This window comes from Vipera berus, assembly GCF_964194415.1.
Source record: "Vipera berus genome assembly, chromosome: 2".
NCBI classification, from domain to species: domain Eukaryota; kingdom Metazoa; phylum Chordata; class Lepidosauria; order Squamata; family Viperidae; genus Vipera; species Vipera berus.
The window spans coordinates 123,213,092-123,239,917 of record NC_138203.1 but is presented as its reverse complement, the minus strand read 5'-3'; the positions used below and the strand labels follow the sequence as shown (position 1 = coordinate 123,239,917).

The 26,826-nt window shown below is 43.4% G+C and overlaps 1 protein-coding gene across 1 annotated transcript in view; it reads right to left on the bottom strand.

The window, feature by feature from the left end:
- PLXNA3 (plexin A3) overlaps window positions 1-26,826 on the bottom strand; it is a 65,510-nt gene that overhangs the window by 36,709 nt on the left and 1,975 nt on the right. Inside the window, exons 2-9 of the mRNA XM_081319439.1 lie at window positions 26,629-26,811; window positions 16,207-16,335; window positions 14,170-14,270; window positions 12,580-12,703; window positions 10,022-10,172; window positions 9,383-9,482; window positions 5,034-5,148; window positions 2,848-3,048 (exon numbers count right to left, since the gene is read on the bottom strand). Of these exons, the coding sequence (XP_081175565.1) occupies window positions 2,848-3,048; window positions 5,034-5,148; window positions 9,383-9,482; window positions 10,022-10,172; window positions 12,580-12,703; window positions 14,170-14,270; window positions 16,207-16,335; window positions 26,629-26,811 (1,104 nt within the window). The remainder of the gene's footprint in view (window positions 1-2,847; window positions 3,049-5,033; window positions 5,149-9,382; window positions 9,483-10,021; window positions 10,173-12,579; window positions 12,704-14,169; window positions 14,271-16,206; window positions 16,336-26,628; window positions 26,812-26,826) is intronic.

Below are 26,826 nucleotides of genomic sequence, written 5' to 3'. Positions count from 1 at the left end.
TGGCTGTAGATAGCAAGATATGTTTGGCAGCTGAAAAAGCAAGAAGGCCAGATGCCAGGGAGAAGGAACAAGCATGGAGGAGAATCATAGCCAACTCAACAATGTTTAGAGCTGTTCCTAGCCTGGTTCTCTTGGGCTGTGACCTGAATAATTTCAATCTTATTTACAATCTGAAAGATTAATAATCAAAAGAGAGGATGTAATACTGGTTTGGACAGCAGAGGGCAATCTCAATAAAGAATCTGACGAAAGCTCCATACCAGATTACCAGATTGCAGTTTTAGTGAAGGTGAAGAACTGACCAGCGCCAGGATGATTCAAGGCTCTTTACTCCTAGCAAATCTAAGTTTAATTCTAATCATTTAGACCAGATCTCTGCCATGGGCGGTGGAGGATATCTGGAAGTACAAGATCACAACTCCTAAAATTCAAAGTTGGCATGCCCTTGGGACTTATACGGGAAGTCATATGCAGGTCACAAGGAGACTTCCCTTTTGTTTCTTATCTCTAGCATCTGAAATATGTAAAAAGAGCAGATCGAGGCTCTGCTATTCCAGCATCTCAAATCTCACAGGGACCAGCCTGATGCCTACAAGAATGAAAAGAAATAACCTGGTGCTGCTGGCCCCCATAGTCAATAGCATACACTACAGCCTCTGAACATGGGTGGTTCCACAAAAACACGATGATTAACGGCCATTGGTAAATGCACAGAGACTAGCTCTTTTGAATCTGCTTTAAAGCCATCTAAGTGATTGGCCTTCACCACCATTTGGTGGCAATAAAATTCGTCAGTGCATACTGGGCAAAAAAGCTTGTCCTTCAGCATGCCTCAAATCTCATGCCCATCCATTTAATTGGATGGCCCATAATTCTAGTATGACGTGAGAGGGGTAAAGACTTCTCCCCACACACACTTTTTTCCACAAGCAATTGTATTAGTTGGTCTCAAACACAATATTACATGAGAGAGAAAAGGAAGGCTGTAAACTCTCTTGACAGCCATTTTAAATATCTTTTTTAAATTTCTCCTTCTAAACAGATCTCCTAACTCAACATGCAGCCCTTCAGATGGGGAATCATGAGAGGTCTACTTCAATTTCATCTACCATTTAATTTTCATTTCTAAATATTGTATCTTCTAGATATGAGAAGACAAGAACATAGCCTTTGGATAATTCAAAAGTTATTGCAGTGCTATTAATCTTCTGTCCCTTTCAATCATCTTAATGCCAAAATGTTTTTTTTAACCACTGCTACCAACAAATTGACAAATTAAATTAACTTGCACCATTATGATCTTGTCCCAAGATAGTCGTAATAATGAAAAAAAGAGTTATGACAAAGGCTTATCTGGTTCAAAATTTTGTTCCTATAGAGTTGAACCAGATGCTCCTGCAAAGCAATGTATACTTTGTGACATTTCCTCAACCAATTGTTCTTGGCAGCTTCTGCTTCTTACTGGAAATAATTACAAGCAGCTGCCATGGCTTGCAGGTAATTCTCAACTTACAACCATTCGCTGAGTGACTCTTCAAAGTTACAACAGCACTGACACAAGTGACTTACAACTGGTCCTTGCACTTATGACTGTCATAGCATCCACACAGTCACCTAGTCAAAACTGAGTTGCTTGACAACCAGCATGTATTTACGACAGTGTCCCGAGGTCATGGGATAGCCATTTGCAACCTTCCCAGCTGGCTTTTCAACAACAAAGTCAATAGGGGAAAAGAGATTTGCTCTATGACCGCATGATTAATTTAACAATGACAGTGATTTGCTTAACAACCATGGCAAAAAAGTTCATGTCTTATTTAACAATTGTCTGGCTTAGCAATAGAAATCTGGTCCCAGTTGTGATCGTAAGCCGTAAGTCGAGGACTATCTGTATAACCACTGAAGCCTTATCTTCATAAAGCAAGAACAGAATATAGAGCACTTAGTATCGCCCATAGTATTTTTGTACAACTAGTTGGCCACATGCGGACACCCCCCACCAATGCCCTTTGTGTGGCCTTAAGAGCAAGCCAGGCAAAGGTCCCATTTTCTCATTCACAATGAGGGCTCCGAGACCCTGACAAGCAACAAAAGTACAGATTATCTTTTGGGGTGAACAAATGGCTTCTTCTTTGATCCTTTTAGACTGTTATTAATTCCAGTCTGCATTTAGTTATGTTCTGCACATAGTGTGTTCAATCAAGGTTTAACACGGCACTAGGTATTTATGTAGATAAGCATGAGCTGAAGACTGATTCGACAACTCTCTGCATTCTGTTTTTCCAGTTATGCAAAAGGAACATAATCCTGGAAAATGGGCTAGAAAATGATTAGATTAAAAAAAACAACAAAGTAAGTGTTGCAAGGGTCAAGGAATCAGGGAACGTCAGTTAAAAAAAAAAACCAGCTTCTTTAAATCTAGTCATGTGGTAACTCTTTTATGGAGCCAGGCAGGAAATTATTATTGAGGGTATCAATTATTTCAATGAATTCTTACATTTAGAAAAACTAATCTAGGTCAATATTCCCACATTACAGGTAGACAACTAGTAACGATCCGAGCAAGTCCATGGCTCAAACTGAATCCAACACTGCAACCGTGTTACTATGATCTGCGATGTGCTTACAAATTCTGTGGGCTACCCTTAATATACACAAGTAACTCTACAGATGTTCAAAAGAGTTTTTAAAAAAATCTGTAATTCATTGGCAAGTTGAAACACAAGGAAGACTCTGTACCTGCAGAAAGCTGAGGAGCTGTATTCTGTTTCCAGGAAGTTCTCAGTTCTCCTGGTTGCAGAACAGTAAGAGGAATAAAAATATGGCTATAAAAGATACGATTCTCACCGAGGTATTCTGGCACTGTACGCTGCTGGAGTTGAAGCGTACAGCTGGCACCCGCTGTTGGCGACCTTGGATTCCCAAGACACATTCATAATTCTTCTGGCCTGACTGAGGTTGTGGAAGGTTCTTGGCACGCAGGGTAATGGGTTGTAACACTCCCACAGGAATCAAGATCTCCCCACCAGCAAGGAGCTCTGGGCAGCCCTGGTGTGAATGAAAAGATGCAAGCCATGTGCTCAGAAACCTGAAAGCTTTGGCAAGTGCCACTCGTGCCGTTTGCAGGCAGCCGTGTGCTTTGTTTGTTTATTTATGACATGAATATTCTCAAGACAGGGTTGCAAAGGGGAACATTTCTAAATGCAAACTGAGGCTGGCACTGCTTTCAAATTAGCCATACAGGGAACATGAAACGCTTAAAAAAAACAACAGTCTGATCCTGCCCGTGCTTACCAGAAAGAAGTACAATGAGTAAAGTGATATTGCTTTCCAATATATTTTTTTTAAGGACTGTCATTTGGGTTCCTATGTGAAGACACCTATAATCATTCTTGGGGATAGGAAACAAGTCTCTCCCTCCTGGGGACTGAGGTTCCTTCTACCCCAAGGGGGAAACAGCTGCCTAACCTTTCACATCCCAACACTCCACAGTGAACAGGGGTAAAGCCCAGGAGTCTGGCTCCCGGCTCCTCCTTTGCCTGTGGTGGCCGCCTGAGAGAGATGGAGATGAAAGAGCCTGCTGGGCGCTCAGAGTTTCCATGGAAACCAGAGTCTGGTTAATTGCTCCTTGGTACCAAAGGAAAGGTAGGGCGGGGGAGGCATGCTGGGCTGGCTGCTCCGTTTATAGGGCTAGGAAAGACACAGGGTGGCCATGATGCTGGCAAGCAATACAGGAAACATAGTTCTGACCTGGAGAACAATTAAACCCCGGGTGCAACTTCCTACAGAGGCTGAAGACAATGGGGTCAAGACAAGAGGCCCAGCCTGTGGGAAGAAGAGCCTGGAAGCACCAAGCAATTTTCCCTTCTAGTGCTTCCATTCTTTAGACTGAAAACATAGCCCACACGGAATGATCTAGAAGTCCCCAGCACAACAGTTTTGCTAGTGCTCCCTAGCCTAAGAGTCACAGGCAACACTTCACTTCCCAGAGCCTCAAAGCCTGCTGTCCAGCCTCCTCCCACCCCAGCCACCACATCCAACCGCAAACGCTGGCCCCTCCAAGGGAACTGCTATCAATTACCTACCCACAACGAGCCCCGGGCGTCTCTAGGTCTATTGATCCCGCTGCCTGGGCCAGACGATTGATCGTGAGCCACTGGCCCCATTACCAGCAAACACTCTGGCCTCCCCCATATCGATCCAGCCTCCCACCCCAATAAAGGCACTTCGGTACTATTATAATTTCCCCACGCTGACTCTTTTCTGATTGCTTGGGATTCCCTGGTCCGAGATTCCTTCTATACAAAGCCTGCGGGGGACGCTGCGCACAAGGCTAAACCTCTAAATAGGTGACTTCCAGAAATCTTTCCCTTTCAGTCTGCAACTGGAACCAAGTTTCTAGAACTCATTGTTATAATAACATATCGTGATGTTGCCAGAGCTGGAGGACAGACTTTTAAAGGAAAGGGAGAACTGCTATACCATAGCTTGAATGTTCCCTTTTCATTATTCTTACTTCTTGTCCAACCCTCCAGTTGCGCTTTTTCTCCTTTTGTACCCTATACAGTGCTCAGCAAAGCAGTTTGAGCTCTGTACAGGGTCAAAATATTACAAAGACACCGTGAAAAAAAATATTCCAGTTAAATGTGTGCAAGCAGCTGCACAACTTGCATTAACATGGAAATGGAAATTTGGCTCCCAAATGGTCACTCCAATGCTGGAAGAGCAAACTATAAAAATACTACGGCTATTTCTGCCGTTATGCAGAAACAGGGAGCTCTTGAAAATGCAAGGAAGGAAGTTACGCCGGGAAGAGGGGTAGATTCAAGGCGTATGGGGAAATCTCTCTCCCGACTCCCTTTGCCTGTAGGTCAGCAGGGGAATAAAACTGCCATTGATTTCCCCAGTGGTGAAGGTTTCACAAACGAAAGATGAAAAGGCACAGAGTACAGAGTGTGTTCAGGTCCAAAAATCATCCTAATGGCTGGCGGGGAACTCTCTTGAGATGGCAGCACTCCAGTGGTCTTTCTTACCTCAGCGGTGTTGACTCGGCCCTCTAGGAAGAAGCACTTGGCCACATTGTGGGTACATGTATGTCTGTATTTACACCAGTGGCATGGATAGTGGCTGCTGACACAGGTCAAGCACCTGTAGAATGAGGAAAATTTTAAAAAAGAAAAAGAAAACAGTAAAAGGGGGAAGGAATGCACGCCCTGATCTACAGATGCAGATTCCCTCTAATCGTTTCCTTCACCTTTGTTCCTCAAAGGTTTTGTTCTGCTTAAGGATATGAAACTCATGGGAAGGAAAGGGGGGGGGGAAGTGAAACACTGTTTGAATCAGATCTACAAATCTTGTCCTACCCCTCTGCTTACTGCGGAGACAAGCCCCAGAGGAAGGCAAACCTAAACTACAGCCACCTACTGACTAGCTGGTGTAAGCTAGGAGAGTCCCAAAACTGAGAGAGGAAGCGGTCCACAAGGAGTGTGGGCATTTCCTACTTTACAAAACAGTGAGGGGAAAGTACAGCATGCTCTGAGGGGGAAACGTAAGGCAGCAAAGCTGGAAGGTTGTGCAGATACTTCAGAACTTGTTTCCAATAAGAGGAATTGTAAGCCTGGCTCAAGCAGTCAAGGGCTGTGGCTTGAAAAAAGCCTTGCCAACTAATCTAGGTTGCAAGTCTTAGTAAGAAAAAAAAATGTTCCCAGCCACCTTTAGGGCTGGGTCAGGCCTCCAACACTGATGACTTATTCTGGGACTTAATTCTTCTTCCAATCCTCCCCCAAGTAAATAAATGGAATTGCAATCTCCCAGGGGCAAGGATTTAATTGATTAATTGTTTATATTTCTAAGGCCTCCCAATTCATCAACAAGTCTGAGTGGTGCAAAACATCAAGTCAGACAGAAATGTAAGATGGCTGTCCAGGGGAGCAAACATCCACTAAATTCCTATAAAGAATTTTTCACAGAAGCAGCCCGCTTTCCATCCCAGATGAGAGCCTGGGAAAAACACCAGATCAGAACATGTCTAAAGCAGAGCAGAGTCGGGACTATTCAACTTTCTAGGGCAGGATTTCTCAACCTTGGCATTGTTAAAATAGGTGGACTTCAACTCTGGGAAATACTACTCTAAGCGAATACTGTTCCTGAAGATGGGCTCAACGGAGAAAGTAAACTTCCTAGATCTTATCAGATGACAATGATTAATGGAAGGGACCCAGAGCATGCTGATTCAGTCTGAGCTTATGGGATGGACAGAAACAATGGGAGAGTGAACCCTTCAAGTAAATAGTCTCTTTGTCATGTAGGGCTTTGTAGATGACAACTAACATCTTGAATTGCACTTGGAAGCCTACTAATGATGAAGCTTGCAGAGCAAAGGTGTTATGCAGGCATACTGTGGCACACTCATAATTGATTATTCTACTATGTTCTCCACCAACTAAAGGTTATGAACGGTCTTCAAGGTCAGTTGCATGTACAGGGCATTGCATAGTCCACACACAAGTTGACCAAAGCACAAGTGACAATGAGAAGGTGCTCCAGGTCCAAGAATGGGTACAATTAATAGATGAGATGAATGTGTGTGAAGGTCTTCTTGGCTACAGTTGCCATCTCCTCAATCTGCAAGTCCAGGAGAACCCCCAAACTGCATACCAGTTCTAATTGTGGAAGTGAACCCCATTGAAAGTTAAAAATAGGAAGTCCTCAGGCCAGGATGGCCCATGAGCCCATTAGCACTCAGAATTGCTAGGGTCAAGCATAAGTCCATTCTTCCCCATCTGGACCTTAATAGCCTCGGGGCAGTGGAGTGGAACAAGATCTTCCCACAGCCTCATTTGGTTAGCTAAGACTTGAGAACCAGCTGGATATCATCACACACTAATGATAACTGATCCCATGTCAACAAATGACTCACACAGTGACTTCATGTAGTTATTAAACAGGAAGGGTGAAAGCATTGAGCCCTGTGGCACTCCACAAATCAAGAGGTTTCAGCCTCTTCTTTCCAGGCAATGCTTATTGGAACCAGCCAAGAGAAAAGAGAACGACCACAACATCAACGGTCATTGGCCTCATTCGAAACAGTGATGAGTCTGCATATAGATGAGAGGTTGAACAAATGGCCCTGTGATGCCGCGGTAACAATCTGGAGCTGAACAAGCTTCAAACTGTAGAGATGAGAGTGGATTTTAGGAGGAGCCCTCCTATTTTACCTCCTCTTACTATATTTGACAGCATGGTATCAGCAATAGAGTCCTTCATGTTTTTGGGTTCTATAAACTCCCAGGACTTAAAATGGATGCTTAACATTAGAACCATTATTAAAAAGGCACAACAAACAATGTTTTTCCTGCTTCAACTCAGAAGTTCAGAGTGCCCCAGGAGCTGTTGATACAGTTTTCCAGAGGAATTATTGAATCTGTTATTTGTACTTCCATAATTGTTCAGTTTGGCACAGCAAGCAAATAAGTCAGGTACAGTCAGAGTCCAACTACAAATGATTTTATCTGTCAGATACCTGGAATATTTCTCCCAGTGGCCCTGAAAATGTTTTTCTTGCTCATCTCTTCCCAGCAGAGAATAGGTCATTCTGAAAAGGGCCACCACTCAGCTATTTGTGAACACAGTAAGAGTGGAAAAATAGTTACAATTTGTGGCTCTTCTTACCACGATATAATCCCTAATATGGTCTCTTACTCGTGTGCAGTCAGATTCACTCTTCACCTTCCTCAAATGGCATTCTAAGCATCTCTTCTGCCATTTTAACTCCTAGGGTTCCCTGGAAAACTAATTCTCATCAGTCCTAGTATGTGGCCACCTGCTTTAATTAGTTCCTGAATATTCTGGGACAGATCCATGGTTGTTATACTGGCGTGAACTCCCAAGCCATCTCCAACTCAAATCAAGTTAAAATCTCCCAGAACTAGCTCTCCACTGCTAATTTCACAACTCAGGCAGGGATGTCATGGTACAACATTGAGGCCAATAGAGCAGCAAGAAACTCAGCTGTTTCCTAAAGCCCAACTTCAACTACAGGGTCTTACATCTGGCTATCTGCAACAATTTGCTGCCGAAAGTCAATAGGGTTGCAGGATGACAACTGCCACCATTGCCACTTGCCCTGGGATCACAGCTGGTGCCAGACTTGAAAATCTAGGTGCACAACTTGTCCCTTTGCTTCTGATGATGATCAGATTCTTTTGGTGCACACATGGTATAGTATACACTGAAAATGCCACATAATCTGAACATCTATTTACAAGGGGGAAGCTAACTATTCTAAACCATTCTGTGGCTGGATAATCACATCACCTTAAGCAATTGTGAAGTTTGTTTAATGATGGCTTAGTATGCTGCATGTTGCACTCAAATTGCAATGAACAAAATCACGTTTTAGTGCAACAGTGTGTGAACATGTCACTGTTTCTATCTCAGATGAAACCTATCCTTTCAAGCTTGCTGAATTTCTTACCTTAGGGATAAGATCTGTCTTCCTCATATAGTTTGCTAATGTCTTTCATGCTAATGAAGAGCAGGTAGTCCTCGTGATATAATGGAAATTGGGGTGAGAAATTCCATTGCTAAATAATGCAGTCGTAAAGTATAGTTTCAAATGACTGCATTGCTTAGCGAAAGCTACCCTGGCGCTCCCTGTTGCCATCATTAAGCCAGGATGGTGGGTTGTGGGTCGCTAAGTAAGGACTTCCTTGCAACTTCCTGTCTGCTTCCAACAAGCCAAATGAGTAAGCCAGTAGGAAGTCCCGAGTCCCAGGCAGCTCCCAAACAGGCCAGTAGGCAGATAAGTAAGTGGCTGCTGTCGGGTAGGGCAGGGTGTATGAGTGGCCATCAATTTTTAATATACTCTTTTATAGGGATTTTGAGTCATTTTTGTTAGAATGAAATTTAATTAACTGTCAATTGTATGTTGTTTGTTTTGAATTAATAAAATCCTGATTAAGAGGTTATTTTTTATGGGAAGAAAGCATGACAGTAAATCAGTAAATAAACCAGGTTTGTATGTTTTAACTATGAGCAAAGTGTAAAGGTGAAAAAGATATTTTTTTAAAGTAGTAACAGTTGTTGAAAGCTGAGATTAAGCCTTATTTTCAGTAGTGGGATTCAGCCAGTTCGCAGCACTTCGGCAGAACAGGCAGCTAATTTGTTGTTGCCCAGGCCCAGAATGGACTTCCAGAAGCGGCATCTACACAGAGAACCAGTTGTTCACATATTTGAATCCCACCACGGCTTGTTTTTCAACAGTGGTAAACAATAATGTGTGGGTCACACGTCTTATATGTAAGTAAACTGATGGAGATTGAAAAAAGAAAGTCATTTTCCCCTCCCCCACTTACAGCCTGTGCCCAGTTTGAAAACTCACGTGCGTAGAAGGCTGCAATCATAAAATACAAAGTTTGTACTGGCAAATTCCATGCCAGTTTCCTTGGACAGAAGTTGGATCCTAACAGTTCGTACATCACCTGAGACAGTCATAGGGAAACAGGGAAAAAGGGGAAAGAAGGAAGAGCAAGTAGCATCAATCATAGTGTGCTTACAAGGCCACATTCTTGAATTCCAACACAATCAACTTCTGCTTCCATATGCAGAATCATTAAGCAAAATTAGAATTCCATGATCCCTCATCAGCATAGTTTTGCAGAAAGAGAGAACCATTTATTTACCACTGTTTCAACATGTCAGTTATAACCATGCAAAAACCCAGCATCGTAGAGTGACAAAAAGCAGAAATCCAATAATCTCTTGACAAAATGCCATTTGACTTAGAATTCTAACTCCGTCTTGAGCATTGTCGTCTGCTTTTTTTAAAAAAAAAATTACATACAACTTTAGGCTTGTTATGAGGAGAGGATCAGGACTAAGGAGAATTTCTTTGAAGCCATCAAGAAGTTTCTGGCAGAGGCAAGGTAAGGACAGAAAGGTGGACTATACACCTTGCTTTCTAGCTCTGTCCTTTCTGAATACTACGCTACTGCTTCCCTTCCCGTCATCAAGCCCTTACCATATTCTCCAGGGGGCTCATCCCTCAAAGTAGGTGAAAGGCAGTGGATCCCTCCATCTACCTGAAGCTGTCCCTCGCTCTCCCCAAGGCCCTCAAAGGAGCAAGTCACACCAGCACTCAGGTCTGGGACATTGTGGACTGTAAGCTGAAGCTGGAAACATAGCACAGAAGAATGATGTCATTAGATGGACTAGTACGTTTGAGAATTATGACAAAAGAAGGGAAATCGTAACGTGTGCTATATATACATAAATATAAGATACTTCTCACGTTTTGTGACATACAGTAGCCTAAATCAGGGCTTTTCAACCAGTGGTACGGGTAACACCTGTGGTACATTGGCACCTGGCAGGTGGTACATGACCATCCTAGAAAAGTGGTAGCGGGGTGTGTGTGTGTGCGTGAGAGAGAGAGAGAGAGAGAGAGAGAGAGAGAGAGAGAGACAGAGAGAGAGAGAGAGAGAGAGAGAGAGAGACAGAGAGAGAGAGAGAGAGAGAGAGAGAGCTGAACCAGTGGCAGCACCACACAAGCCTGAGTGAGACATGGCTGGAGCTGCAGGACTGTCAGGGCTCAGTGGAAGCGCCAGGATCAGCACCAGGCTCCAGCTGGAGCTCGGCGCTGATCCTGGCGCTTCTGAGCCCAGAAGAAGCATCAGTCAGCCGGAATGTTGCAGCATCTCCAGGGTCATGTGATTTACATTCAGATGCTTGGCAACTAATTCATATTTATGACAGTCCCAGTGTCCCTGGGTCATGTGAAGTGACCAAAACCTGCTGCAACCACCCAGCAGAGGGGAGGGGGGGAAATAAAAACCAAACACCCATCCCACCCACCCCCGCTGCCAATCCTCAACACAAATGCTCACAACAATGAAAACCTAGGACAGGAGGAAGAGTGCCGCCGGGCGGGCAGGCAGGTGTCTTGCTCGGCTGTGGCTTGGGGGGCACTTTTTTCAGTGCCATTGTAACTTCAAACAGTCACTAAGTGAACTGTTGTAAGTCGAGGACTACCTGTACTTCATCACTTTTTTCCTTTTTTTTTGGTCATCAATTTTTTGACACCTTGCTAGGCAACTGGTGGTACTCAGTTGTTGCCAGATCCTAAAAGTGGTATAATGGGTAAGAAGGTTGAAAAGCCCTAGAGCCTAAATGGAGTGACAAAGATAAAATGATCGCGGTTAATCTGATTTAGTCTGCATTTTTCCTATTTTGCAATAGCCACGGTAGATGAATAGGAAACAAAAAGCCATGCAGAACACTGAAACCCTGATCTCGGACCACTGGAAATTTTACTCAACAGTTTATCTGGCTTCTGAATTCCTAGCAGGCATTATCCAAGCATATCTTGGCAATCATAAAGCTGAACAGTTACTTTAAAAAAAAACACAACACAAAGCAAAGGAAAATGGCTATTCTTACAAAGCTGAATGGTATGGTGAATATCATATTATTAAGGCAAGGCTTACTCATCATTATGGCTCTGTTTGCCTAGGGAGGATCTTGTGACCTTCCAGATGCTCTGAGTTGCAACACCCAGCATCCCTCACCAGTGGCCGTATGTGGCGGGGGGCCCTTGGGAATTGTTGTTCAGCAACATCTAGAGCAGTGATAGACAGGCAGCACTCCTGTATTGCTATATGTCAATTCTTATCAGCCCCAGCTAGTATAGTTAGTAATGAGAGGTGATTAGTTGCAGTCCAACAATAGCTGGAAGGCCACATGTTTTTCTCCCCTAAATCAGAGGGTCATGGAGTCTCTATCCCTACCATGGACATAGCAGAGGCATAGATTATGGATCAAAGCTATCCTCTGCTTTGCTTTTAGTAGCTAATATCAAGCCTGGGGATGACCTTGAAGAAGAGCAGTAATTACCTACATAAATACAATTTAGAGCACTAAACCAATTACTCTTGTTTCCCAAAGGATTCTATACTCAAGGTAGTTGGCAAGACATAAGAAATCTTATCCCTAATCAAAGATCCTCTGAAGTTAATGAGTGATTTTTCATGGCATCTTCAAAATATAACCCCATCGTCCATGAGTCAACAGAATATAATGTTTACAGCCTTCCATAATAATTTACTAATTTGAACACATCCAATTGAAAAAGAGAGCCAAGCGATATAATGATATCTCAATTCAGTTCCAAAATGACTGTAAAATTCTGTATTCACACGGAATGACTGACTTTCTTATAGGATGTGTATGTCCAAAAAAAAAGGAGTTATTTCTTTAGCAGTTTGCTGATATGGAGTAGGGTCAGGGGTCACGGTCTTCCAAAATGCACTTTAAAAAAAAAAGCGCTTAGCTTTCCTCTCTCCTAATACAGTCTATTTTGTTTATAGATCACTTTTGAGGTCAAATTTTCCCCTTTCAGAGTGGCAGCTGACCTCAAAACGTTGAGGCTCAGTTGACTAAGAACACGGAGGACAAAGAGACCAACAACAGAGAAAGTACAGCTACAGAAAACAGAAAAAAAGGAGATAAAGAACAATTAGCCAGCAGGGTTGGGGGGAGCCAGATGTTCAATAAGGCCAGCGGGAGGGAGCAGAAACTCACCACAATACTAGGTTCTGTCACTGAGATATTACTGGGCTCAACCAGCAACTGCACACATTGTGTCAGAGTGGCTGTAAAGCGGTGGGGTTCTGCAGCACGGGGGCAATCGCTTTCTCTACAGCACCTGAGGCACAGAAACGAAAAGGGGAGAGAGTGAGCAAAATGAGAGAGGTCTGCACACCCTTGCACCTTCGTTTGTTCCTCTTAACACCTTCTCCTTCTGTTTTAGTGAGGCGCAAAAGGTCCACGGTGGGTTGCGGGTCAGAGGCAGAGACTACGAGACAGAAAGTGTATCGGAGATCTCCGCTGGCAGGAAGATACCTTGCGTGGGAAAGTTGGCAGAAGTGAGATCAAAAGGGAGGGGGCAATAAAAGCAAGGGGTCAGTAATTTAAGCATGTGAGAGTGCACCCACCAGGGGATGAGGGGGGGGGGGGAAAGTTAGCTTGGGGGACTTGTAATGCAGACCTGCTGCTTCCGCTCAGGGGCCCCTGGAGGCTTGTTAAGGTTAGAAGGAACCAAGGATGCTTAGGGATCTGGGGACTGAGGTGCCTGCTTGGAGAAAAGATGACAGCAACCATACATTTGCAGGCAGGGTGGGGTAGGGAAGGGCAGCAAGCTAATAATCTTAATACACACACACACACACACACACACACACACACACCCATCCCAATGAAGGGATAATATCAGAGAGATCATCCGGGATGGAATGAGATCTGGGCTCGGCATAGGAAAGGATGGTGAAAGGCCACGGCCTGCCAACAAGTGGAAACACCTCGGCTGAGGGTGGGAGGCACTTCTCACTTTTTGTACGCTTCCTGCTCCTTCTCCCCACCGCGCCATTGCTTGGGGGGGGAGAAGTGTCACCTCTGCTTTCAGCCCACCCCCCCCTTCTAAGTGTTATCACATAGTCTATATTAAGGAAGGAAGTGCAAGCTGCAGCACCAGGTGCTGAGACAGGGAGAGGAGACGGAGGGTGGGAAGCAGGGAGAAAAACATCTGCTGGGAAAGTGGGGGCTACTGCAGGGAAGGGGAAAAGGTTATTTGTTTTTCTCTTTTGCCTCAGCCTCTTGCTTCTCCCTCCCACCCCATGTTATGCACTGCCCTCTCCATGGGGCAGGACCCCAATGTGCAAGAAGACATTGGTGCAGGAAGCAAGCACCAACTTTCCTTCAGAAGGGAGCAGAGAAACATCTTCCTCATCCTTGGCGATGCCACATCCGGCAACTGATTGCTGGGGGTGGGGAGGGGGGGTGGAGCAGAAAGAAGGAGAGAACCCTCCTTCTCCTTCCAAGTTGGGGAAGGAGAGCTTAGGGCCCCTTGTCTGCACCTCCAACCTCCTTTTACTCTTCCCGCCTAGTCAGCTGAGTGCTGGCAGCTTTAATAGGATTAAAGCTCCTGCAGAGTTCAGATAAAGGGGGCAGGGGAGAGGAAAGAGTGCAACTGGCTGTCTCCTCCCTGCTTTGCCCCCCAGACTTGGGTGAAAGCACAAGAAGAATGGGGTGAGTGGGGGTGGATAGGAACGGCAGATCAAGAGTTCTCCCTCCCAGCCTGCATAGCTGAAGGTAGAAAGGAGAGTCATCTCTCACCTATTGTGCAGGACACACCAGCCACAGTGTGGGTCTCGGGAGCCCAAGCAGTCGACACAGGAAAGATACTGCCCACAATTCTCCACAGGAAGCTGCACCACCTGAGGGAAGTTCTGTATCAATATACATCTGCAGACCTTTCCCCGCACGTCCCCCGTCCATTCATCCACTTTGGAGTTTCCCCACAGTCTTCACTAGCCTGGCACCCTCCAGGTATATTGGGCTAGGCTAGGGATTGCTGCCCCAACATAAAGAGTCAAAATGAAGGAAGCGGAAACAGGTTGCTGTGATACAGAAAAGGCACTTGTTGAATTCTTGCCTGGGCTGCAGGTGTGAAAAAGTGAGCTCTGCCTGAACGAAGAGCAGGACTATCACGTCCGAGTGAAAGTTTGAACAATCGTAAAAATGTGACAGGAAAGAATAAGGGGTTTTCTCTATCCCTGTCTCCCTTCACTGCCATTATCCAGATTTTTACAGCTTAGATCAGTTTATCCTAGGAAAACAGATCGCAAATACATAAGAGACCCAGCAGTCCTCGGTCTCACATTTGCTAATCATCCTCAACCTTCTTTCTTCAAATTCAACATCTGCATTTCATACATTCTTTGCATTTTATTATTTTATTATATTTATTTTAATTCCATTTATATCCCGCCCTTCTCCGAAGACTCAGGGCGGCTTACAAGCTTAGCAGTAGCCTTCATTCTATGTATATGCCTGCTTATTAGGGCTTTCACACACATACACCCCAAGCGGCATTATTACAAAGTCAGCTTAATTGCCCCCAACAATCTGGGTCCTCATTTTACCTACCTTGGAAGGATGGAAGGCTGAGTCAACCTTGAGCCTGGTGGGATGCGAACCTGCACTAATTGCAGGCAGCTGGTGTTACTTAAGGAGGCATTAGCCCACTGCTCTACCAAGGCTCTGTGAATTTTGCTCTTTGAATAATTTGTTCACAGTAAAGAAAATACAACTTTCACTGCATCCCTCACTTCTTACATTTATAGGAATCTTGTCTATTGAGAAGAGATCTCATTGGTGTACTAGTCCTGCCCAGGGCACCTTATCTTATGCTCCTGACCTTAATTGGCCATAGCAGTGTGGAAAGGATTTTCCCACTCCGCTTAGAAAAATGAAATAATCTTCACAGTTACTCTTCATTTTCACATTTTAAACACATTGAAATGTATGCACAGTTATCTTGCCCCAATTTCTATTGCTGATGTAAAGCATACACTTCCCTAAAGCTTAAACTCATTTAGGTTGCAATGCAGCGATTAAAAAATAAAAAAGGTACTGAAATGAAGCTTTAACTCTTCTAAGGGAGGTATAAATCTGCTGAAAGAGAAAAAAGTTTAAAAGGGCCAGGAACAATAAATAATTTTTAAAATGCCATTATTTACATAGATATGGATTTTCTAAAAATGCAATTATATCTGTATGTAAAACACATAAATAGATATCCTCAATGTCTTTTCAGCATGGAAAGGTAGAGCAGAAATCCTACCACTAATGATGTTGTCTAACAATAATATTGATAATATTATTATTATTAGACAACACCATTAGTGGTAGGATTTAAAACCCGTTTTCCATGCAAAAAGGCATTCAGGAATCTCTCTAAAGAAAACCATTTCTTTGCAAGCCTTCTCTGTCTTCTGCTCCTGGAATAAAACCTGGCAGGCAGCCAGCAAACAATCAGTCAATCAATCAATGAACAAACAAAAAAAAAGCCCTCTCCCCCAGAACAGGTAAGCTAGTTGTCACTAGTTGGTCTGAACTACAATTCCCTCTCCCTGCCAGATGCCACACTGGTTGAGTTCGATGGGAGCTCAAATTCCAATACTGAATACATGGAGAGTCAAAGTTGCTGATTAAGTGCCATCAGGTTAGATCTATTCTTAGTGACCACATAGATAAGACTTTCCTCATGATGACCTGTCTTCAACCAAGTTCCCACCAGTGGCTTATTTTTCTCCTTCCTAGCTAAGGTACAAGAGAAGCTGCTGCCTGTCCCATCTCCCTTAGGCTGACCTGTCTCTGGCTGAGCAAATAGAGGTAGCGCTGGTCAGGACTCAGGACCATGTCACGCAGCACAGGCTCTCCAGGCATCACTGGCACAGACTCATAAAGATGGGCCTCATCTGGATTGTCCACACGAACCTGTAGGGTATAATGACAAAAGCAGCTCTTTTTCCCTCGCAGAATTGAAAGGATGAAGAGCAGGATAGGGTTTCCCCCTCTCCTTACCAGAAATAGAGGGTCTCTTGACAGATGGCTCCTAAAGCCACTCGTCAAAAGATAGTGCAGCTATTTTGTCTTTTTCTTTCTAACGTCTTCTTGACAAGAAAGAAAAAAAGATTAAATATTGGCAAAGTACAGGATTACAAATGGAAAATATAGTCTAGACCTCTGAGAAAAAAATGAGTCAGGGGCATTCCTCAAGAAAAATCCAGTATCTGAGGGGAGGGAGTATTGAAAATAATTTTTTTTGGGGGGGGTACTATGTCAGTAAGGGATGCAGTGGCTCAGTGGGTTAGGACGCTGAGCTTGTCGATCAGATGGTTGGCAGTTTGGCGGGTCGAATCCCGAGTGCCGCGTAGCAGAGTGAGCGCCTGTTACTCGTCCCAGCTTCTGCCAACCTAGCAGTTCGAAAGCACGTAAAAATGCAAGTAGAAAAATAGGGACCACTAAGGTGGGAAGGTAACAGCGTTCCGTGCGCCTTTGGCGTCTAGTCATGCTGGCCACATGACCACAGAGACGTCCTCGGACTAGCGCTGGCTCTTCGGCTTTGAAACGGAGATGAGCACCGGCCCCTAGATTGGAAACGACTAGCACACATGTGCGGGGGAACCTTTACCTTTACCTTACTATGTCAGTATAAATATTTTAAAGGGCCAGTTTAACAAATGTATACCTGGGTTGCTTTTGAACTCCCAGATTACATTGGCCCATCAGCATGACTTATAATTTTACAATTTTGATGATTTCTGATGACTTCTGGAAGGTTGTAGTTTCTCCATGTATACAATATACGAAAAATAGATCCAGTGGATAAAACATAAAACCCAAAGCAGCTTACTTTGCATTTTGTTCAATTGCATTTTACAAACAGATTCCACAATCTTATATTTTTATACATCTTAAAATGAGAACAGTGATTTAGCAATAGCAATTAGACTTATCTACTGCTTCCTAGTGCTTTACAGTCCTCTCTAACAGGTTTACAGACCATATTGACCCCAACAAATTGGGTCCTCATTTTTCTGACCTCGGAAGGATGGAAGGCTGAGTCAACCTTGAGCCTGGTGAGAATCGAACTGCTGAACTGCAGGCAGCCGGCAGGCAGCAGAAGTAGCCTGCAGTACTGCTTTTTAACCACTGTACTACCACAGCTCATTTAGCTCACAAAGTTGTCACAAACACAGAACATTTCAATATAGCTAGCCCCAGTAAATAGAAATTTTACTAAAATAATAATGATGTGATAATGAAACAAATTGCAAATGGTGGCAATTGTGGAATGTGTGGTAACTTCCTCTACAAAGCTCGGGACTGAAAACATAGCGATCCAATTAAAATAAAATTCCTTTTTTTAAACACTTTATAAATAAGCGAAATAAACTTATAAGTTACAAATCCAAGTTAAAATCTGTATGGCACACTCCTTGGCAATCTAGTTATCTCCAAGCTTTTTTATATGGCCTGTTGTACAAGATCACAAAGTACACTCCACTTTTTTACTGCATGAGTTACAACGATCATGTGCATTTAACAGCTTTTCCATTTGAAAAAACATGCAAGCAGCCAAGATTATCATCATCTGCCACTACACTTTTTTAAAAAAAGTTAAAGTTGTCCGTTTGTGTGCTCCTCCTAATTCAAGGATTACATGAACCATCAATGTAATTGGAAGCCCTAATCTCAACCCTTACTGCTCTTAAAAACAGGACAGCGTTTGTCTTTATAACCACACTAAAATATATTGAGCTTATGTGAGATAACCAATCTGCAATTTTTAAACATATTTTTATTGACATCTGATTATTTAAATAAATGAATGTTGCTATCATTTATTTTTATTTAATAAACTATACATATTATCATATTTGCTTTTCTTTTCTTTTTGAGGGAGGGGGTCGAAGTTTGATCCTATGGAAACAGAACTGACAGGTGTCTGAATCATCCCTACAACATGTGGCATTCATAAGGAAGGAGGCTGTTGATAAATAGCAGATGAATAATTGGAAAAAGTGAGCCTCCACATTTGGGTTGGCATGATGAGGTGATGAAAAGCAATTTTGAGGAAGGGCAAGATACTTAAAGCTGAAATTGCTATTCCAAGAGTCCCACCATGGTATTTTTTAACCATTTGGGAAACAGCATGATTGCACAAGGGAGGAACAGGAAAAGAAGTGACAGGCATTGAGTGAAATTATCTTTCTAACTGGTTTGTTTTAGTGCGATTTAATTCAGTCCAGCAGTCTTGCTCTTTGCACACTGCTTGGCTTGGCAAATTAAAAATAAGCAAAACATTTAGATACCAACAGAATTGCAGAAGTTAACCAAAGTGACTTCTGTGTGAAAACAGCGGGTGATTAATACTCCCGTGTTCTTTACATTGTGCCATTTCTGGAGAGGAAGTAACTCCACAGCAAGTGAAAAACAGGCTGCTTTTTATTACACATCAATTCTTTCCAAGGCTTGCAACATCTGAATTTCTAGTACAGTTACTGATAAATTCAAAAGATTGATTTCTGACATTGAAGTATAATATCCCAGTATTTTCAGAAATCCAGCAGTGGGGCCCCATCCATTCTTCACACATTTCCTGTAAAATAGTAGCCCAGGACAAAGGGCTGTTTAATTGTTTAAACCAGAGCTAGGGAAAAAAACACAGGTTAGTTCAGGTTTACACCATTGTTGCTGTTTTTTTTAAAAAACGTTATCTTCCAGTTACTAGCTATATATCACAAAGGGGAAGCTGAATGCATGCAAAAGTTGGCAGATTCCCAAAAGCCTCTTTCCGTCTTGCATAAAATTCAGATGGAGCTTAGCAGATATTTTTCAAAATGGCCCCAGAAATGTGACAGTGGGACTCCAGGAAGCAGTCGTCTTTTTATTTTCTTTTTTATTTTCTTCAAGTTAGTCTTGACTCTTGCAAATTGCGTGCACAATCCATGCATTTTCTTGCAAATGTTTTTCAGAGACAGTTTGTAATTGCTTCCTAGGGCTGAGAAAGAGGGATTGGTCCGAGATCACCCAGACGGCTTTATGCTCAAAGTAGAACTAGAACTTACAATCTCCTGGTTTCTAGCCTGGCACCTTAATCACTACATTACACTGGCTGTCTCAGGAAGCTGAGGGCTCAGAGACCATCTGGCAACCCAATACTCTTCTTTCAAGCTCCTGGAACCATTCATGGGCCTTAATAGACTCCAATTTTAGCTATTTTATTTCTTAGTTATCTGATTTTATTTTGGGTTCAGTAAGGGAATGCCTCATTTCATCGAACAATATTTTTAAAGCTCCATAATACATTATAAAGCAAAATATCTTGCTTTTTATCCAGCCCTACAAAGGGAAATCGGAAACAGCAGAGGAATGAGAGGATTCTCTCGCAGCTACTGTCTCCTCCTATATTGCATAAAATAGCTGTGAGAACCACTTTTGTCCTTGTGATACCTTATTCTCGCACTAATGATCATTATTTAATTTCCCATCCCACTCATCTTCCTAAATTACACTATGCAGAAGTGCTTTATCAGTGCAGCATATTATAGTCATTTGTCCGCTAACAGCAGGCTCAGTTGCTCAGTCCTCAGGACTTTCCAGCCTTCCTTAATCTGTCCAACTTCCCCATGTACAGTTTTAGAATTTTGCCTTAACCTTGGATGACAAAAAAGTTATACATGTAGTCCTCGACTTACAACAGTTTAATGACTGAAAAACGTTTTTCACACTTACGACTGTTGCAGCATGCCCAAGGTCACGTGATCAAAATTCGGGTGGCAACTGGATCATATTTATGATGGTTGCAGTGTCCCGGGGCCATGTGATTGCCTTTTGCAACCTTCTGACAAGCCAAGTCAATGGGGCAGCTATATTCACTTAACAACCATGTTACTAACTTAACAACTGCAGCAATTCACTTAACAACTGTGGCAAGAAAGGTTGTAAGATAGGGCAAAACTCACTTAACAATTGTCTCACTTAGCAACAGAAATTTTGGGGTCAATTGTGGTCATAAATTGAGGACTACCTGTATTTTTAATGAAATCAGCTGGACTACAAATGGATCGGAATTAGCCATCAAGATGAAAGCATCTCCCAATTTTGCAATGCCTTCTAAACAAAGCCCCATGTGTTGTTACAGGGCAAGTTACTAGAGAAAGTACCTACCATCAGAATGCATTTTATGCACTCCTAATTTGCATAATTTTTCAGCAAAGAACTGACACATACGAAACTGACAAGCTTGGAAATACACAAATAAATTTATCCTTATGATTAGATTCAATATACAAAAAACTGAGCATTGTGCTACTCCAAGATTGTTAATTCATTTGCCCCTAGGAACATTTGTGTAGGGTTATTTCCATTCAAAGTTGCACTGTAAACACAGAGTGCTGCTTAGAGGAACCAAGGATAACTTGGCTGCAGTTGGTTACCACTTCAACTATAAAACCAAAAAAATCATAGCTTTGGTATCTGCTTGGAGAGTTACTCATAAAATTTTACGTTGATGCGTTTTATCTCTTTATTTGTCCGTTTTTATTTATATTCTTTTAAAATGTGTGTCAATAGTACAACTATAGAGATTCCAGATTTGTAGGGAGAAATTTGATTGTGGGCATATGTAGTTTGTATGGAGTACCTATTGGATATATCTTAAAGCAACTACATCTTTTTCTGGGCTCCTGCCTCCACAACTGTCAAACAATCCTGGGAAAATAGCCATTTGGTTTAAGACATGCTAAACAATGTTGTCTGTCATGTGCTCCAAATCACGTTTCTCCCTTTGAATCTAAAGGACTGACCAACCCTAATAAACAGCCAGGCCTGGAATGTCTTCTGAACCAGGGTGTTAGCAAATGGAACATAATAGCTTCCTTTCTCTCAAACTTAATAAAAAAAGTGCAGTCATGCAGTAGAGCCAAGGTTTCGTATATTACAGAACAGCTGCAACTTAATCCGATTCAGACATGTTGATGAGCTGGAGAAACTATTACTGGAGGGAAGAGTAGCTATTCTCTGGCGCTGTGTGCCCAGATGTGCCTAACACACACATCAAATGCAGAGATCCAGCTCCTGATAAATGGGAATAAAACTTGATGGACGTTAATAAAGCCTTCCACAATGCGATGTTGCAGATGTGTTGAGTAATAGCTCCAATCGGCTGTATCCCAAGACATCTGGAGAGTACCACTTCCAACAAAGCAAAAGAGTAATTTAACTGGGAAAGGCTTAAACAGTAAAAAAAGCTTCCCAATAAATTAAGGCAGTATAAATTATATGCTTCTTTGGCATCAAAAAAAGTCCAGCTTTCATGGTGGGGAAGAGGAAAGAGGGGAGAGGAGAGGGGAGGGGAGGGGAGGGGAGGAGCCTTGTTCTATTAAAAAAAAAACTTCAGCTCTTCAGAGGTGTAGGGAGCACAGCACCCAAAAGGCAATGCCAGAAGACAGGCAAACCTCAACGTGTATACAGGGCACTAGGTTGACTAAGGCTAGATGAGAAAGAAGTTGGGATTCCTGATGTGTAGGCAAACTCCCCAAAATTAACCACAGACAAAGGGGGGAGGGAACACTGAAGGAAACTAAGAATTTAGTCCTCTTAGCCCAGGTTTGGAGTATCTATCTATATTATTCTACTTTACCCGGGGCAGTTCCATTTTTGAAGAGCTGTCCTGTGCAAATTAAATTGAAAGACAAAGAACTTGGAATACAGGGCGGGAACTTGAAGTTGTCCATCTGAAGTCAGCTTTTGGACATCAGGCGAAAATGTAATAGGCTTCCGCTTCCACATTACGTATTTCCAAATTGGCATCTGTACTTTTAATTTAGCATATTAACATCTTATGCAATTGTGCCTGGTTCTTTCTTAATGTTGCATTCCTTTCTCCTTGCAGTTGCAGGAAATGGCACTCTAAGCTAGGACTCCATTTTGGTAGAACTTCAGTATTTGTCCATAACCTTTTCAGGTAAGTCAATACAAGCAAGTCTGGGGAGAAAGTAGCTCCCCTTAAAGAGGAAATGGGTGATAGGATGGAGCTACTTTCTACACTGATCCTACCTACATGGCATGGTATCTCCATCAACTAAGGTGGAAAGTAGACATATCTGCCTCTTCTGCATTTGAAGGTAACCATAATCACAATGGGAAGGAGACACATACTAGCTTGGAAGAGAAAGCTCAAAGGGTCTTTCATCCTGACCAACAAAGCTCCATTGAGCCTCCCACACACATAAGGACAAGACCCCTGGGTCAGTACAGTTATGGAGCTGGGAATTTGGATTCAGCTCCCCCTGTCCCCACCCCAAGGAGCAGGATAATGGTCCTTTTCAGATCTGATTGAGGGAACAGGCAGGTCACCTCCAGCATAAGGCTTCAGGCTAGACAGCAACAAGGCAATTAGTGTACTGAAGACAACTGAGGGAGCTGTGGGAATGGCAAAGACACACGGGCAGGCTACCACCCGGCCTCCTGCCATCCTAATTGAATCTCTACCATTTGCATGAGGAACAGAAGGGGGTCATGACCTCCCCTCATGGTCCCTGCTAGAGGTTCAAAAGTTTAAACAGCATTTTCTCCTCCACCCCCAATACACATATAAGCAAACTGTAACTTAATTCCATGTGACCAGATGTCACAGCCTCCAGGGGAACTCTCCCTCCCTCCTTCCCTCCCCACTTTCAAAACTGAATCCACAGCTGGGACGATGGCGGTAGAAGAGAAAATTGGATAGGAATTGGGTTGCTTTTTTCCCCCAAAACCAGTACAGTCAAGAAAAATCGCCTTGGTCCTCCTCCTTAGAGATCAATTTGAGCAGAATGAAAAGCTAAGAGATTAATTGTTAAAATCTGGCCTGACAAAGAAGCTATATATATAAAAAACCAGACACATACTCATCTAAGCCAGCATTTAATTTTTATAATGAGAGATGCTGGAGTTCCTATTTGCCTTATGATAAGCTGATCTGATTAGGTTGAAGAGCTTTCTAAGATGCCTTTGACTGCAAACAACTGAACTGTAATGATAGGGAAACGCATCTGCTCATGTTAATAGGCACTAAATAGGTTCATATGCTTTATAGTGATGGAATCTGTCATCCAAAAGGAGCTTTGGAAATCCAAGACTTGGGTGCACGTTGAATCCTGAATATGAAAACTGTTGGGTAATTTCTGCACCAGTTTTAGCTCACCTTCCTTTTTCCTCCTCGGTAGCAACAGATCCAACACATCAGTCTCTCTCTTCTTCCAAAAGGCTATTCTATTCTGTACTTCCTTCCCATCCCCTCTCTCAGCCTCATGCATACACACTTCAAAAGCTGCAAAATCGGGTTAGAAAATGCTGAGTTCAGGGCAATATGATTCTGGGAGAAGGAAATTGCATTTTAACTCTGCAAGGCCTGAATTAGGGACGGTGCGAGAACAGTTTGTCGGCAGGTTTCTGAGGGATCAGGTGCCATAAATTAAATGAAATGTAATCAAAGTTACGATCTGGAGGCTGACAAAGATGTGCTCGGTCTGGGAAGAGTTCTGTGGGGGAAAAAAATCCAAGCCTGAGGATGTGTACAGATATTGGGTTGGCCATGACTGAGCAGAGACAGGACACTGAGGAGAGGGAAATGGGAGAAATCCAGTGGGACGGGCCATGCTGGAGTGAGGTCTCTGGTTGCTGAGACCACTTCAGGAAAGAACAGGCTTGAAGGCCAGCAGAGAAGCAGCAGAGGAGGGAGGGAGGGAGGGAGGAGGGCCTGCCTAGGAGATCAGGAGTAGGGGCAGATGAGTCAGTGGGCCATGTCTCCTGAGACATAATTGGCAGCAGCTGAGGGAGGGGAGATGCTGTGGCCAACCTGGAATGCTTTGGCAGAACTTCCAGACTGCTGCAGTTAGCTTCAGGTTCAAAACCAAAGAGATGTTCTCCATTTCATTTACCTCTTAGTCTGAATCTTCTGCCAGCTGTATCCATGACCCTCCGCTTCAGCCTCTGCCAGCCCAATGTCTGGATTTCACGCCCCTTTTCCAGCTCTTGTGCAGCACACACCATTCATCTCCCGCTCAGCTCTGCTTATCTTCCCTCCCAATCTCTCCCGTTGCCCAGATAGACAGGGGAGGGGAGTGCCGACTCCTTTGCTGCCCAGTTAATATTTAATGTGACAAGTCTGTTGGGCACAACACTGTGCAGAGTGGTAACTAAGGGCAGCTGGGAGGGGGATGCCAGTAACCACCACGACTCCTCTCTTGCTTGCAGCAAGCAGACAGGAAAAGGCCTGAGAGCAAGCGTGCCACTGCAGATGTTCCTCTGGAACCTTCTGAGACTGGAGCTGTTGGGGCTTCTGCAAGAGTGTCAGGGGAGGAGGAAATAGCAGAAGCTATCTGTGCTTACTCAGCTGTTCCATGGCCCTTTCCACCTACAGATTCACTGGGGAGAAAATAGGGCAGCCTGGAAGCTGCCTGGCTTCCAGTGGGCACAGTCCAATTCCTAAGTATATAGTTCCAGGCATAAAATAATATATACTCTAGGCATTTCTTGACCAACCCACTAAATAGGAAATGGGTAGAAGAAGCATGATAGTAAAAAGAGAAAAAAATAAAGGAAACCAAGAGAGAGAGATTAAGGTCTCCTAGAAACTCAGCATCCCAGGTATGTGAGGCCCTGCTGCAGCATTCAGCAGGAAGAGAAGACCGTCTGCACACATACCTCCATCCAGGCTATCTACCCTGGCATACTGAAAAGTGAAACACCAATGTCATCTTCATTTCCAAAAATACTTTTGGATCCCACATTGGCATTCTTAAAAAAAAAATAGCAGCTCAGTGCTTTGTTCAGTAGTGTGTCCATCTATCCAGAAAAAGGAGTAGTGGAGACCATTTTGAAGGATTACAGAAGAAACTTCATCAATTTGCCTTCTAGAAAAAGAGATCCTGGTGAGCAGCCTCTTATGCTGTGGCAGCCATTTTGTCAGGGCACCCACAACAAATTACAGAATTCCAAGTGTATCAGAAATAGACCTCCCTCAGGAAGAGAAGCTTCTGAGGAATATTATTTTGCAAAATTCTGGTTTACATTATTTATTTCATATATCTCCCCTTAGTCACTGCATCATTCCAACCAGCTCAGGGTTTCCAGAGTTGGCAATTTAAATGATGCATGGTCTTCAATGCCCAGAATTCCCTCCCTGGAGTAATTACGGCAGAGAATTTGGAGAGTTCTTCAGGTTTACAAACACTGATCTAACTCAACTGTTTTCCCCTTCAGATATGGTACTACAGCTTCAGGAATGTGTAGCCACAACGACTGGGAATTGTAGTCCCAGTGCATCAAAAGGCACCAGATCACACACAGCTAGTTTACACTAACTGGCAGACGCTCAGGCTAACTTGGAGACTTAGGGTTAAAGCTGGGATTTTCTGTATGCAATTTTTCGTTTCAGTGGCTGGAAAGCTGGCAGCCTAGGTTTAAGACCCGAGCGCCCTGTGATGGAGTGAGCTCCCATCCTTACCCCAGCTCCTGCCAACCTAGTAGTCTGAAAGCATGCAAATGCGCATAGATAAATAGGTCTCACTCTGGTGGGGAGGAAACAGCACTCTGTGACATCATGCTGGCCATATGACCACAGAAATGTCTTCACACAAGCGCTTTCAACGGCCTTGAAACAGAGATGAGCACTGCCCCCTATAATTGGCAATGACTAGTGGAGTAAAATCTGCTGGGACTCCTTTACCTTTACCTTTATCTTCTGTATGCAAAGTGTGTGCCCCGTCATTGCATCACCTATGAAGCTTTTTTGGAGGATTATAAGGGAGAGGAGCAAAAAGACATATGCTGACATGTGTGTTGTAGCAGGAAAATAAAGTCTGATCCAATTGCTCCCTTAAAGAAAATAATATTACTCAGCCCACCCCATCATTACTCATATTTTCAGGCCATTCTAAACAAAGCTATTAAATAAATGGTTTTGCAGACAGGGCTTCACTGTTGCTAAGCTTCTTTACTCATCTTTCTCTCGGAGCAAAGATGGTGATGATGTATACTGAGACACAGCCATGTCACCAACTGGGGACAAACACAAGTTTCTTTAGTTCTACTGGGAGATCAGTAGAAATACTGGGGAAATGAATGCCCTTGAACATTTGTATACACTCAGCCCTTAGTCATCATCTTCATCCTCCCACTGATGCTTTCCAGGTTCTACTCTAAACCCTTTCCCAGGCACCAAGAAGAACATCTGACCTTCTTCAGGTTGCCAGCACGGGTTCCAATGAAGACGACTGAATGGCCACGATAGGTATAAGCAGCAACACTGGCCATGCCCTCCGTCTGTTCCTGAAGCAATGGGCGTCCCTCGATGACCTGCAGCCCTCCTAGGGGTTGGTTTAGTACCAACCCACAGAAATTGCCATTGATCTGCATGGGCTAGAAAGACGCAAA